This window comes from Anoplopoma fimbria, chromosome 15 (assembly GCF_027596085.1).
Source record: "Anoplopoma fimbria isolate UVic2021 breed Golden Eagle Sablefish chromosome 15, Afim_UVic_2022, whole genome shotgun sequence".
Lineage (NCBI taxonomy): Eukaryota > Metazoa > Chordata > Actinopteri > Perciformes > Anoplopomatidae > Anoplopoma > Anoplopoma fimbria.
In genome coordinates this window covers 19986934-20003510 of record NC_072463.1, presented here as the reverse complement: position 1 = coordinate 20003510, position 16577 = coordinate 19986934, and the positions used below count along the sequence as shown (strand labels likewise).

Here is a 16577-nt window from a genome sequence, read left to right as displayed (position 1 = left end):
ATCAGCGCCACCATCAGGTCAGAATTTCAAATCAATAACTACCATGGTCCAAACTAACAATATGCAATGCATTAAGGATTTTTTATGAACGTGATTGTTAAAAATTAAATCTGTTCTTGCTGAGGTGGCATGAAAAAAATCTGAATATATAACTGGGCTGACTAAAATGGTGAACATGCAGTGGAAAGTGCACAGGTTGACTTAGTAGCTGTGTTACGTTTGTATTTTCCTTTGTAAAGCAAAAGAAGAAGAGAAGTGTGATGTCTAGTTCATCCTATTGGAGTTGCCAATGAGCAGCAGGCCCTGTGTCTGTTTGGACCAGTGGAGCTGCCTTTTTCATTAGAGTCATGGCTCGGGGCCTTGTGTCTTTGCCGGATTGAAATCTGAATTGGTTTGTCCACCTTTTCTTCTGCGTCCCCTCTCAGTGCTCCACTCCTGCAGCTGCCGTTTGTCATTTAAATAACAAATGCTGGTGGTTCCCTGATTTAGTGAGGGATGCAGGCCTCTGAAGTATATTAATATTGTCGCACAGCGCACTGTACCAGGATCCATCATTCATTTGGATAAAAGAGGTGGAATTTAAAAACAGCCAATGCTTTACTTGGATACAGATTGCATCCATTTATTGCACTGAGTGATGGAATGGCCGGCAATTCTGTCCTTCACCTCCCCAGCGCTGAGCCACTTCCCATAAAACTTAAAAAAGGATTCACCCCTGGCCCTTGAGGACCCCTCATATTCAACACGCAGAACGAGGGGCATCCCTCAGTTTCTCGACAGTTAACAGACCCACAGTCTGTTGTAGGATGGGGAAATACATGAATTGAACAAAAGACCAAAACTGATTCACGTTATTTATGTCACTCATGCAAAACGCTCAAAGTCCAGAAGGCAGTTATCACTGTAGCATTTTAATATTCAAATAAGAAGCATATTTTCTAAAATGCTTTTTTAAATAGAGATACAGTAATGTACTCTTAGATATTGTATTGTGTATGTTTGGATAAAGTAACTAAATGATGATCTGTTTCCTAAATTACATAGAAGGAGAGTCTCTGATTGGCACAGCCCCCCCTCAGGCCCGCTCAGAGTGTTTTCCTGCTTCTTGAGTCTAGTGCCCCCTGTCCACCATGATTTATCATGCATTCCATGTCGTCCAATGTCAGTTTCTGCAGCTGCAACTGCTCTGTATAAATCTTTACTTTGGCAGCCTGCTGCACCATGTCTCTCCTCAGTAATCTCACCTCCGCCAAGAGATGCACATTCACTCTGACAAGCTTTCACACTCTCTGTGTACAAATTTTGGTTTGTTGCCATTCTGACATGGATGTGTTCAGAGGCAAAATCAGATTCAGTGATTTGTTGAGGGGAGTTGTTTTCTGGTAAACATCTTGTTTGCATGGAAAGATTGTTTACTGCATTTAGGAGAGAGAACAGCGAGTTGCTTTTAGTGAACACGACAGCTGAGTCTTTGTTTGAGTTAGCCAGAGGAAGTGGATTGTTGTATGTGTTAGTGGTTGATTTGAAACTCTGTAATCAGGAGTGAAAATGGTCTGCGGCTGGAGGTGTCTTCCAGGTCTCCGTGGGGAATTACTGAGGCGGTACCCAGCTGTTGCTTTGTCTTCGTTCTTTACCCTTTTAGCACTACCGTGGAAGTGCTGAAGCTGGTTGTGAAAAAAAAACACAACAACTTATCAAGCCAGGTATCTGTTTGGATAAGATGACCACTCCATTTCTCAGCTGTAAATTGGCCATTTTCCACTTTTGTCACCACCATCAATCCAACAATCAAACTCAATCCAACAAGTCCTTACTAGATATAGAACAAAGCCTGCCAGTTTTCTGTTATATGTTTATGGTTATTATTAAAAATACAGATTGAAATTTACACTTAAGCTTGATTTCTTTGGGCTTTGTCTTTCGCAATATTAGTATAATAGTATTGTACTGCAATAAGTGAATAACAGACAAATCCCCTTTTTACTCCTCCCCTGCTGTCTTCTACTGTATAAAGCCCTATTTCTATAAAGGGATTATGGTAATAAAACCAAACCTGAATTTATCCGGGGGTGCTTAATTTCAGGAAGAGTTTGGAGTAAATAGGCAAGGTGTGAAGTTAGTTTGATTAACCTCGTCAGACTTTTAGTGCACTATATCTGTCGGTATGTTGAAAAGTGCCACATGTGGATTCCCACGTGGAGACCAGACCCTCGGTCAGCCCTGCCGCCTCTCCTCTCCCCTCTGTCTTCATGTGTCTCCTTGCCCGAGCAAGACGGCTGCGTGACAGATCACCTGCGTCTGAGGCTCGCCGTGTTCCTGCCCGGCGGTCCGGCCCCCTCTCATTAATGCCCAGGCTGGTGCGAGGGGCCGTATGGCAGCACAAGACAAATAACGCTACCACTCAGCCATCACTTCTGCTGACAGAAATGCAGCCCACCGCACTATTTCGCCCTCTCCGGCTCCACTCCGCACCCTGCTCGCGTCCTTCAAAACCCCCTCCATCTCCTCCGTCTCCACCTGCACCTGCCTGCGCTGCTTCACCAAACTTTCACGATGTTTTTTCGCTGTTGCTGGAGGCTAAGCTTAACACTCAAACCCACACAAGTTGACATAGTGTAACCAGGAACCTGCTGCCTTTGTAACCACTCTGATTGTTTTCTGTTTCTTCGGACACATTTGTTTTTTGCAACTCATTCTTTTAGAGGTTTCTTGACTCGCTTGTGTGCAAAGCTTTTTACCAGGAGGTCTGATTTGAATGTCCTATCTTTACTATTTTGAAAATAATGGTGTGTGTGTGTGGTGTGTGTGTGTGTGTGTGTGTGTGTGTGTGTGTGTGTGTGTGTGTGTGTGTGTGTGTGTGTGTGTGTGTGTGTGTGTGTGTGTGTGTGTGTGTGTGTGTGTGTGTGTGTGTGTGTGTGTGTGTGTGTGTGTGTGTGTGCATGTGTGCATGAGAGAGAGGCAAAGTGAGCAGGAGAGAGAAACACAAAGGCTAATCATTAAAGAGCTATTCAGCCCTGTTCATTTAAGTGTGGGAATCAGCAGGCCCATTACTGTCAATGTGTAATTAGCTGATTAATAAACACGGGGAAGGGGAGTGCTCCAGGAAGGCCTGTAATGATTGTTTTTAGAGAGCATCACATGAGAGCTTATTAAGATGGTAAGATGGTTCCATTCAACCTCCCATTATCACCCACAATAAATGCATGTACTGTAATTCTCCCATTGACAGAAAACCATTGCGTTGTAATGTCCTTATCGACCTTGATGTAAAACCAGTTCAGTGTAAGTGTAGCTGTTCTGGACAAATGAAAGTATTTTTTATTTAAGCTGTTGATTATTCACATTCAGCTTTTTCAAATTATCTGGATGTTGTCGTATTAATTTACAAATATGATTTTCCTAAGTTGTAACTGAATGCTATATGTTATTTACCTACAACCTGCACATAGCCAGTGGGAGAAAGTTACTAAATACATTAACCTAGGTACTGTACTTCAGTACAATTTTAGAACTACTTGTACATTACTTGAATATTTCCATTTTATGCTACTTAACTTTAATATTTTATATCACTACATTAAACACGTGCTAATCTTATAAATACAATGTATTGTTAAATGTTAAACCAGTGTTCCCACACATTTTGGCTATGGACTCCTTATATATAACCAGTGTCAGATCAGATGTCAATGTTTTAAGATTATCCAATATTTCACAAAAAGCTAGAGAAGAATCGGAAAAAAACATTTTTCCCCCATATCTCATCAATCATCTCTCAACCCCTCAGAGTTATTTTATTTTTTTGAGGGGGGTGGGGGAGGCACTTATGCTGTAGGTTGGTAAAAACAATAAAATGCTACTTTGATGCAACATTATTAACAATCTAATGACACATTAAGTATTAAATAGATCAGTCACTGTGGCCATTTTTCTGCAGAATGGGTAGTTTAACGTTTGATACTTACATTTAGTTTAGAATATTTCTATACTTTTACTGAAATAGAATTTGGATTGCATGGACTTGATTTACTTGTAATGGTGTATTTTTTAATTATTGTATTGGTGCTTAGAAGGATTAGAGTAATTCCAACATACAGAGAGCTAAATATGAGAAACTTGAATACTGGTACAGCAATTAGCCGCAATACTTCCTTTAAATTAGTACAGCCTCTATTTGTGATGTTAAGGTTTAGTTTAATAAATATCTGCTCTCTTGATCACAATTTTAAAAAAGTGTATAAACAGCTTATCCTGACTGTGACCTTGACCTAGGACAGAGGCTTGTATTTGGTATGCCTGGTGCATGTTAACACACTCACAAACTAAATGTTCCCAGCCATTTCTGTGTATCTGTCAGATATGAAAACCCCTGAAATTTTGAACCAAGCCTTTGACTATGTTTAACCTGAGTGTTTGGGTTGAAACTCAGCAACGGTTAGTCATCGTTCCCTCAAGAAATATTAATCAATTATCTTGCCCGCCGGATCAGTTTGGGGAAGAAGTCATCTGGAAAGAGGCACAAGCAGATATAATGGGAAGGAGCAAAAGCACATGCCACTGAATGCTGTAATGCCTAATCCTTTGAGACAGCCCAGAGCCACAATGTCACTTCTAGTTCCCTTGTCCTCTGCTCTGGGTCTGCCTCGCAAATGTCTTGTGTGACCGCCGCTAACTTTTTTTGGGAAGATCAGGAAAGATTCATTCATCAAGCATGTTAGGGAGAGGAATTGTTTTAGAGTTCCTCTGTCTTCTGCAAAAATTGGCCCCTTTTGTCTTTCAGATATATCCCTTCACTCCCAGATAGAAAAAGCTTTAAAGGTGAGCGAGATCAATAGAAAGAGGATCTTTAAAAAGGAAGCTAGTCAGAGCGATGAGAACGTGTGATGAATGAAGTTAAAAACATACAGCTCCTACACTGCATAACCAAAGGGGGGGAAGTTAAGCCATAGAAGCAGCACAGATTGGCCTTTTAATAACCATGTCCACAAGTCATATGGGGCCAAATTGGATTTGGCTCACTTGACCAAAACCTCATTAATATTTAACCTATTTGAAGAGGATGGCTTCAAAGTTTTCTTTTAATATACCTAAAATGGCAACGATCCATTAGTGGACTAAATTTAATATTTATTTGAGAGGCTGTTCATTGAAACAGTCAAGGAAAATGTGATTTATGTGAGTATCTTTCACTGTTTGTTCTCAATGCTGTGTAACATTTACAGAATATATCTATTTCTCTGCAGCTAGCAACCCATTTCATAAGGATCACCGGAGAGAAGAGCCACAGGGAGCCAGTAACACCTCGACCCTGGAGACTGTGGGACCATGTGCACCAGGTTCACAGAGTTTATCTTCCCTCCAGAGGGACCATGAGGAACCTGAACAGGGCCGGACATGCACACCTAAGTGACAAAGGAAAATTTAAAAGACCAAACCGCCTCTTGCTGCACAAACTTTATGACAAAAAAAAAAAAAACACAAAGCACATCATTACTCCTCAAATCAGCAAGTTACTGCTAGATCCACTCTTTCCAGTAGTATAATAAGCATGACAAATGTTAATGCAATCAAGCCTTGTTAAGCCCTCCGCCATCTCCTCTAAGCAGCTTCAAGAGGCTCCTTGCTTGACTCAAGACTGGACGGCTCCTCCTGTTTCCACACACTGTCTCCAGGCCACCTGCTACCACACAATCCAACAATTATGTCCACTCTAGTAGCACAGCGTTTGTCAGCGGGAATACTGGGGGGATCGTGAGGCTGGATAGCTCTGCTTTACGGCGGCCAACAACGGCTGTGCAGGCAGCACGTAGCTAGCACCGAGACAGGAGAGCATCAGAATGTTTAGCTACCACATGCTGCTGCAGGGTTCAGAGAGGCGACCACCGGTAGAGAGCCACACAAAGTACAGGCCTCCTATTAGCATGGATTTGAAACGCTACAGTTTGTACCAAGGTGCTCATTAGCACAACACAGAGGGAGTGTAGTCGCGGTCCTCGGAGGGCTGCCTCTGTTCCCTTCAGCTTACCTTCCATATTCAAATTTCCCCAAATGCATTTAAGTTCAAGGCCAGCTGCAAATCTGTTTGAACAGCCCTTTTTTTTTCCAGCAGTAGTGGATTAGCTGCTTTTGGGGCTGTGCAGAGAGCCAGCAGAAAGGGGTTGGAGGAGCTGTTGGAGACAGGAGAGGAGAGTCATGCAATGTATTTTACCTACCCTTGGGGTATACATTTCCCCGCCTCCCTTGGCATCAGATGCATTAAAAGATCAATGGCAGCGTACAGTGAGATCAAACACTACACTTTTCACCAATCTGGTAAACAAGCAGTATTTTCTGAAAAAGTGAAGTACATTCAGCTTGACCTAAAACACATAGTCGATAACTGTCTTTAAAAATACAAAGGCATACTCATACATAATCTCGGCTAGAGAGTGTCTTGAAAAAGTAATTTACGGTGACATTTTGACATATTTTTAAAAACCTTATCTGAAATCGTCCCTGCACAAAAAGGCATAGGTTTGCACTTTTCATAATAATTACAAGATAGTGAAATGAACTGCGTTATCACCAACTACATTCTGCATGTCTTTTTCAGAAACTTTAAAGCCTTATTGAAGAGAAGAATCGCATTTAGTAGAATGAGATTTGCCAATTAACGTGAGTTATACGTCTGCAATAATCTGTCTGAGAAGGCTTTATGTGATCATGTTGGCCAGGGATGACATTTATAAATGCTGTGTGTGCACACTCATCCAAATGGATGCCTCACATACGCCATCCTGCCACAGGAATCAGTCAAAATGAGGCAGCCCCCACCCCTAACACACTACACACACACACACACACACACACACACACACACACACACACACACACACACACACACACACACACACACACACACACACACACACATACCCTTGGGGAGGGCTGCTGGGTCCTTTGCTGCAGCTTGACCAAGGTGTCCAGCAGCACCTTGGGCTCTTCCCAGACAAGATATACATGGTCCTGACTAAATGCATTTATAATCTAAAAAAATAAGCTTTTGATAAATACATTGATGGCCTCTTCAAGACGTTTACCCCTGGACACGTTGACAAGTATTGACTGTGTTTGTGTTTTAAGGAGAGCGTCTTGCTGTTTCCCTATCTGTCAGTCTGTGTTTTGGTGCCAAGGACATTGACAGGTAAGGAAGACGCATCAGTTCAGATACAGTTCCATTAGTAGCAGGAGGGGAAACACCTCTCCTCCCTCTCTGGTAATTAGCAGTCACCATAATGACATCTCAGCCAGACTGTGTGCCCCAAAATGTATTTCCAATGGCCAGGAAGTGGGGGAATGGCTTCCGTGCAGCCAGTCAATTGCCCTGTTACAGTTAAGGAATCCAGCAGGCTGGTACCACTCATATTTCATCCCAGGTAAAGATTACCTGTCAGGCCCATGGGAGATGTATTGATCTGTTTTCCTTTTTCCGCCAGCAATCACCTGACAAAGGCACCTAAGAGGCGAGTGAATGAGTGATGCCCGGTCTCCCTGCTTCAGCGTAGTGGCTTCTAGTGTCCACTGATGGGTGGAGAGGTGATGAGGAAGAGGAGAGATAATGCAGTCATAAACTCTGTTTGAACCTCCTCTGTATGCATGCAGGGCAGCCCCTTGGCCCTCTGGGTCACAGGTCAGTGGGGGAATTAGCTTTTTTTTTTGTGGCTCCTTTCTTGTCTGTAGCGTTTGTTCTGGCTGTTTAGTGTGTAGTGATGATAAAAAAAAAAAAACACATGCAAAAGAGGCTCTCTGGTTCCTGCTGACAAATGCATGTTGCGAGTCACCGTAGTTCAACTCACTTTGGGTTTCAAAAGTGATTCCTGTTTGATCTGGGCACCCTTCTCACAATGAAATACAACCTTGTGTGGTCAGGGTTTCCTGTGATTGTCAGTGTGGTGGCGCTACATTAGCAATGATCAATTTATTTAACATTATCTCGTGTATTTTGGCAGCTAAAAGTATTTATATATTTGCCTTGTTAATGGAATGTCAGACCTGATATTATCCATGAATCCATGTATTGTAAGTGATTGCACTGTATAAAATGTGTATTATTTATGATGTGATGCAATGATATAATTATAGGTCCATTAATTGAGGATTTAGGTCTGAGGACATTAAATTCATTAAATCAATTTCATGATAGATTGTAGAGTAGATATGTTTCTCTAATTTTTTTACTGTCGTATTTTTTAATTTAATTTACAAGGATTTAAAAATATCTCCATGTTATCAGGGCTCTTAGGCAGCTATCCATATTTGATACGTAGTACAAATAGCATCTTATCTCATAGGCTGTTATCTTTACATTTAACAGCAGTGGAGGCATGCGTAATTGCTTTGCAAATGATCTAAAGAGGATTACTCCTCCCTTAGAAAGCCTGCACTGTGTCACTAGATGTGAGAGAAACATTACAATGGCAACATTTAATCAAACCTGCAGTGCAGTGTTTATGCAGTAGGTTTTCTATGACAGTGTTATGTCAAAATAAGTGTCTGTATGAAGTGAATACTCTGCTATGAATAAACTATGTATGAACATTATTATGGATTAGAAGCTGTTATAAGAAGTTGTAGTTCTACTCATGTCATTTGTGTATTCAAAATAAAATCAATGGGATTTAGAAAAAAAAGATGTAATGTCATGCCTTCATGTCATCTGTAATGTTTTAATCATTCTTCCCTGTCATCAGTATTCATAATAAAACTGCAGTATCTTTTTATTTCAAGAACTGAAATATATGTGCAATAAATGAGTGAACATGATTATGTCAATGTGGCTTTAGACATAGTTATATGGTAAACATATTATTAACTTATTTGTGCATATTATTCTTTTATTTGGAAAAACTGGGAGAGATGGGGTGATTGCTGTACATGCCGGTTGGCATCGTACATTGTATGCATCATAACCACTGACTCACCAGGATGCCTGGTGTGTTTTTACGAACCGCATCAGCGACGTTGGTATTGTTTTCACCTTTCTGAGTCTGTGTGTGTGTCATCATTGCAACATGTGGTCAGAGACACCTACTGAAGCAGGAACTACCACAGAAGTTGTTTAGAGTACTTTGCCAGGTGTTGATATTTTTCTTTATGAAATTTTGATAAGATACTTTAGTATTACAATTTATATTAGGTTTCCAAGACGAACAAAACTAAGACTTTTTATTTTTATGTCTGATGTCATTTTCTTTTGGCAAACTATATTATGACTTTTTTATTATTTACTATATGGTTATCTTCTTATTGGCATAATCTACTGGGACTTTGTTATTGCAAACTATGCTAGGAAATTTTACCCTTTGACCTTTTTTACGACATTCAATACTATGAAAAACTGTATATAACATTTTTTGATGACATACTATACTATATTCTGGTATTTTTATAGCATACAATACTATACTTTTATGCCATACTATGCTTTGATTTGTTTATGACATACTAAATTAAGATTTAAAAGCATACTAAACTTTTTCTGACATTCAATACTAGCATTTTTGTCTGACATTTTCCTGACAAACTATACTCTGACATTTCGATGACATACTATATGATGGCATGTTTTTATTGCATACTATACTCTTACTTTTTTACAGCATAATATGCAATAACTTTTTGTTTAACAATAAGCTAACAATACGATGACATTTTATGACATAATATACAATGACTTTTTTTAAGTATGCTATACCAGGCCTTATCGCCATACTATACTAAACTACCAATAGTAGGATTTTTTTCCAACGTGCTATACTTTTACTTTTTTATGACTTTTTTACATACCATGTTATGATCTTTTTTAAACATACTATTACTTTTATATTAGTTTTTTCAACATGCTATACTTTTACTTTTTCGACATTCTAAACTGTGCCTTTTTTAATAATATATCCGACATAGTATACTATGACTTTTTTTATGACTTTTTTCCACGTAATATACTGTGGCTTTTTTAAACTTTTTACGACATACAATACTATGACTTTTTTCGACATACTATATTATGACTTTTTTAAACTATTTTTTTCGACATACTATATTATGACTTTTCATGACACACAATAATATGACTTTTTTTATTTTTCGACATACTATACTATTACTTTTTTTATGACTTTTTACGACATACTATACTATTACTTTTTTTATGACTTTTTTCCACATACTATACTATTGGCTTTTTTATGACTTTTTACGACATACAATACTATGACTTTTTTCGACATACTATATTATGACTTTTTTATGACTTTTTTACATACTATACTATGGCTTTTTAAAACTTTTTTCACATACTATATTATTTTTCATGACACACAATAATATGACTTTTTTGGACATAATATACTATGGCTTTTTTTATGACTTTTTTCAGACATAATATACTATTACTTTTTCGACTTATACTATGACTTTTTTTATGACTTTTTACGACATACTATACTATGACTTTTTAATGACTTTTTACGACATACAATACTATGACTTTTTAATTAATTTTTTCATGACTTTTTGCTATACTATACAATGACTTTGGAGAGCAGGGTTGTTCTCCATACACTATGACTTTTTCGATGACCCCTCTTTTTCGACATACTATGACATTTTTTATGACTTTTTACGACATACTATACTATGACTTTTTTAATGACTTTTTTTCGACATACCATACTATGACTTTTTTCATGACTTTTTACGACATACTATACTATGACTTTTTTCATGACTTTTTTCGACATACTATACTATGACTTTTTTCATGACTTTTTACGACATACTATACTATGGCTTTTTTATGACTTTTTATGACATACTATACGATTGCTTTTTTAATGACTTTCTGGGACATACTATATTATGACTTTTCATGACACACAATACTCTGACTTTTTTATGACTTTTTTCGACATACTATACTATGACTTTTTTCATGACTTTTTACGACATACTATACTATGACTTTTTTATGACTTTTTTCGACATACTATACTATGACTTTTCATGACACACAATACTATGACTTTTTTATGACATACTATACTATGACTTTTTCATGACTTTTTACGACATACTATACTATGACTTTTTTATCACGACATACTATACTATGACTTTTTTATTATGACTTTTTTCGACATACATACTATGACTTTTTTATACTTTTCGACATACTATTTTATGACTTCAATTTTATGACTTTTTACGACATACTATACTATGACTTTTTTATGACTTTTTTCGACATACTGTGACATGACTTTTTTAATGACTTTTTACGACATACAATAGTATGACTTTTTTCGACATACTATACTATGACTTTTTTATGACTTTTTACGACATACTATACAATGACTTTTTTCGACATACTATACTATGACTTTTTTATGACTTTTTACGACATACTATACTATGACTTTTTAAAACTTTTTTCCGACATACTATACTATGACTTTTTTATGACTTTTTACGACATACTATACTATGACTTTTTTTATGACTTTTTACGACATACTATACTATAGCTTTTTTTATGACTTTCTTCGACATACTATACTATGACTTTTTCATTTTTTCGACATGACAATTTTGACTTTTTTCATGACATACTATACTATGACTTTTTTAATTTTTTACGACATACTATACTATGACTTTTTTATGACTTTTTACGACATACTATACTATGACTTTTTTGACATACAAATACTATGACTTTTTTTTTTTATGACTTTTTATGACATTTTATACTATGACTTTTTCATGACTTTTTACGACATACTATGACTTTTTTATGACTTTTTATCGACATACTATACTATGACTTTTTTATGACTTTTTTTTCGACATACTATACTATGACTTTTTTACTATGACTTTTTACGACATACTATACTATGACTTTTTTATGACTTTTTACGACATACTATTTTATGACTTTTTTCGACATACTATACTATGACTTTTTTATGACTTTTTACTACATACTATACTATGGCTTTTTTTATGACTTTTTCATGACATACTATACTATGACTTTTTTATGACTTTTTACGACATACTATACTATGACTTTTTTTTGACTTTTTACGACATACTATACTATGACTTTTTTTACGACATACTATACTATGACTTTTTTTCATGACTTTCTAGGACAGACAATACTATACTATGACTTTTACTATGACTTTTTTATGACGACATACTATACTATGACTTTTTTTATGACTTTTTACGACATACAATGCTTTTTTATGACTTTTAGGACATACTATATTATGACTTTTCACGACATACTATACTATGACTTTTTTTATGACTTTTTCGACATACTATACTATGACTTTTTTATGACTTTTTCGACATACTATACTATGACTTTTTTATGACTTTTTACGACATACTATACTATGGCTTTTTGGAGAGCACTTCACCATTTTTTTATGACTTTTTACGACATACTATACTATGACTTTTTTATGACTTTTTACGACATACTATACTATGACTTTTTTGACTTTTTTCGACAACTCTGACTTTATACTATGACTTTTTTTTTTTACGACATACTATACTATGACTTTTTTTTTTTATGACTTTTTACGACATACTATACTATGACTTTTTTATGACTTTTTACGACATACTATACTATGACTTTTTCATGACTTTTTACGACATACTATACTATGACTTTTCATGACACACAATACTATGATTATTTTTCGACATACTATACTATGACTTTTTTATGACTTTTTACGACATACTATACTATGACTTTTTTATGACTTTTTTCGACATACTATACTATGACTTTTTTATGACTTTTTGGGACATACTATATTATGCTTTTTTTATGACTTTTTACGACATACTATGACTTTTTTATGACTTTTTTCGACATTATACTATGACTTTTTTTATGACTTTTTTCGACATACTATACTATGACTTTTTTATGACTTTTTCCACATACTATACTATGACTTTTTTAAACTTTTTACGACATACAATACTATGACTTTTTTTTTTTCGACATACTATACTATGACTTTTTTATGACTTTTTACGACATACTATACTATGGCTTTTTATGACTTTTTTCGACATACTATATGGCTTTTTATGACTTTTTACGACATACTATATATGACTTTTTTCATGACTATTTTGACTTTTTTATGACTTTTTCGACATACTATACTATGACTTTTTTTATGACTTTTTTGACATACTATACTATGACTTTTTATGACTGTTAACGAGATACTATATTATGACTTTTCATGACACACAATACTATGACTTTTTTATGACTTTTTTAATATACTATACTATTTTTATGACTTTTTACGACATACTATACTATGACTTTTTTATGACTTTTTTTCGACATACTATCCTATGACTTTTTTATGACTTTTTTCGACATACTATACTATGACTTTTTTATGACTTTTTACGACATACAATACTATGACTTTTTTATGACTTTTTTCGACATACTATACTATGACTTTTTTATGACTTTTTACGACATACTATACTATGACTTTTTTGACATTATACTATGACTTTTTACGACATTTTTTGACATACTATATTATGACTTTTTCATGACATACAATACTATGACTTTTTTCGACATACTATACTATGACTTTTTTATGACTTTTTTCGACATACTATACTATGACTTTTTTATGACTTTTTTCGACATACTATACTATGACTTTTTTGACATGACTATTTTTTGGACATACTATACTATGACTTTTTTCATGACTTTTTACTCGACATACTATACTATGACTTTTTTATGACTTTTTACGACATACTATACTATGACTTTTTTTATGACTTTTTTCGACATACTATACTATGACTTTTTTTATGGCTTTTTAGGACATACTATACTATGACTTTTTCATGACACACACTATACTATGACTTTTTTATGACTTTTTTCGACATACTATACTATGACTTTTTTTTTATGACATTTTTACGACATACATACTATACATTTTTATGACTTTTTTTCGACATACTATACTATGACTTTTTTATGACTTTTTGGACATACTATACTATGACTTTTTTTTATGACTTTTTTTTTCGACATACTATACTATGACTTTTTTCATGACTTTTTCGACATACTATACTATGACTTTTTTATGACTTTTTACGACATACTATACTATGACTTTTTAATGACTTTTTACGACATACTATACTATGACTTTTTTTATGACTTTTTACGACATACAATACTATGACTTTTTTTATGACTTTTTCGACATACTATACTATGACTTTTTTCATGACTTTTTTTTTCGACATACTATACTATGACTTTTTTATGACTTTTTCACGACATACTATACTATGGCTTTTTAATGACTTTTTACGACATACTATACTATGACTTTTTTTTTCGACATACTATACTATGACTTTTTTATGACTTTTTCGACATACTATACTATGGCTTTTTAATGACTTTTTTCATGACTTTTATGACATACTATATTATGACTTTTTTATGACTTTTTACATACTATACTATGACTTTTTTTATGACTTTTTACGACATACTACTATGACTTTTTTTATGACTTTTTACGACATACTATACTATGACTTTTTTCATGACTTTTTTACGACATACTATACTATGACTTTTTTATGACTTTTTACGACATACTATACTATGACTTTTTTCCATGACTTTTTACGACATACTATACTATGACTTTTTTCATGACTTTTTACGACATACTATACTATACATGACTTTTTGACATACTATACTATTATTTTATGACTTTTTACGACATACTATACTATGACTTTTTTAATGACTTTTTACGACATACTATACTATGACTTTTTTATGACTTTTTACGACATACTATACTATGACTTTTTTATGACTTTTTCGACATACTATACTATGGCTTTTTTCATGACTTTTTACGACATACTATACTATGGCTTTTTTATGACTTTCTAGGACATACTATATTATGACTTTTCATGACACAGAAAACTCAGACTTTTTTATGACTTTTTACGACACACAATACTATGACTTTTTCATGACTTTTTACGACATACAATACGATGACTTTTATCAACATACTATACCATGGCGTGTCTGTGGCGCAGTGGAGAGCAGGGTCGTTCTCCATTCAGAGGATCGGCGGTTCAATACTCGACATACTATACTATGACTTCTTTTATGACTTTTTACGACATCCAATAGTATGACTTTTTTCATGACTTTTACGACATACTATACTATGACTTTTTTCATGACTTTTTACGACATACTATACTATACTTTTTTATGACTTTTTCGACATACTATACTATGACTTTTTTTTTTCGACATACTATACTATCACTTTTTTCGAAATACTATACTATGACTTTTTTCATGACTTTTTTTGACATACTATACTATGACTTTTTTATGACTTTTTACGACATACTATACTATGCTTTTTTATGACTTTTTACGACATACTATATTATGACTTTTTTCATGACACGACATACTATACTATGACTTTTTTATGACTTTTTACGACATACTATACTATGCTTTTTTTATTTTTACGACATATATACGATTGCTTTTTTAATGACTTTCTAGGACATACTATATTATGACTTTTTGACACACAATACTGACTTTTTTATGACTTTTTCGACATACTATACTATGACTTTTTTATGACTTTTTACGACATACTATACTATGACTTTTCATGACTTTTTACGACATACTATTTATGACTTTTTTCATGACATACAATACTATGACTTTTTTATGACTTTTTACGACATACTATACTATGCTTTTTTATGACTTTTTTACTATACTATGACTTTTTTATGACATACTATACTATGACTTTTTTCATGACTTTTTCGACATACCATACTATGACTTTTTCAATGACTTTTTCGACATACTATACTATGACTTTTTTTCATGACTTTTTACGACATACTATACTATGACTTTTTTATGACTTTCTCGACATACTATACAATTACTTTTTTATGACTTTTACGACATACAATATATGACTTTTTTATGACTTTTTACGACATACAATACTATGACTTTTTCATGACTTTTTACGACATACAATACTATGACTTTTATCAACATACTATACCATGGCGTGTCTGTGGCGCAGTGGAGAGCAGGGTCGTTCTCCATTCAGAGGATCGGCGGTTCAATACTCGACATACTATACTATGACTTTTTACGACATCCAATAGTATGACTTTTTTCATGACTTTTTACGACATACTATACTATGGCTCTTTTTATGACTTTTTACGACATACTATACTATGACTTTTTTCGACATACTATACTATGACTTTTTTCATGACTTTTTTCGACATACTATACTATGACTTTTTTATGACTTTTTACGACATACTATACTATGACTTTTTTATGACTTTTTACGACATACTATACTTTTTTATGACTTTTATGA

The 16577-nt window shown here is 34.6% G+C and overlaps 1 protein-coding gene across 5 annotated transcripts in view; it reads left to right on the top strand.

Annotated features, from left to right (window-relative positions):
* The window catches only part of LOC129103367 (G patch domain-containing protein 2-like), a 40789-nt gene extending 32047 nt beyond the window's left edge, over window positions 1-8742 (top strand). The window contains exons 10-13 of one of the 5 annotated variants that reach the window (XR_008531741.1): window positions 5244-5336; window positions 6593-6654; window positions 7123-7183; window positions 7476-8742. Coding sequence is in view for 4 of the 5 variants with exons in the window: in XM_054613811.1 (XP_054469786.1) it covers window positions 5244-5410 (167 nt within the window). In the remaining variant the exon portion in view is untranslated. Of the gene's footprint in view, window positions 1-4780; window positions 4819-5243; window positions 5481-6592; window positions 6805-7122 lie in introns of those variants that run through there. The other 4 variants (XM_054613815.1, XM_054613814.1, XM_054613813.1 and 1 more) reach the window with 4 other exon arrangements.
* Window positions 8743-16577: the final 7835 nt, after the last annotated feature.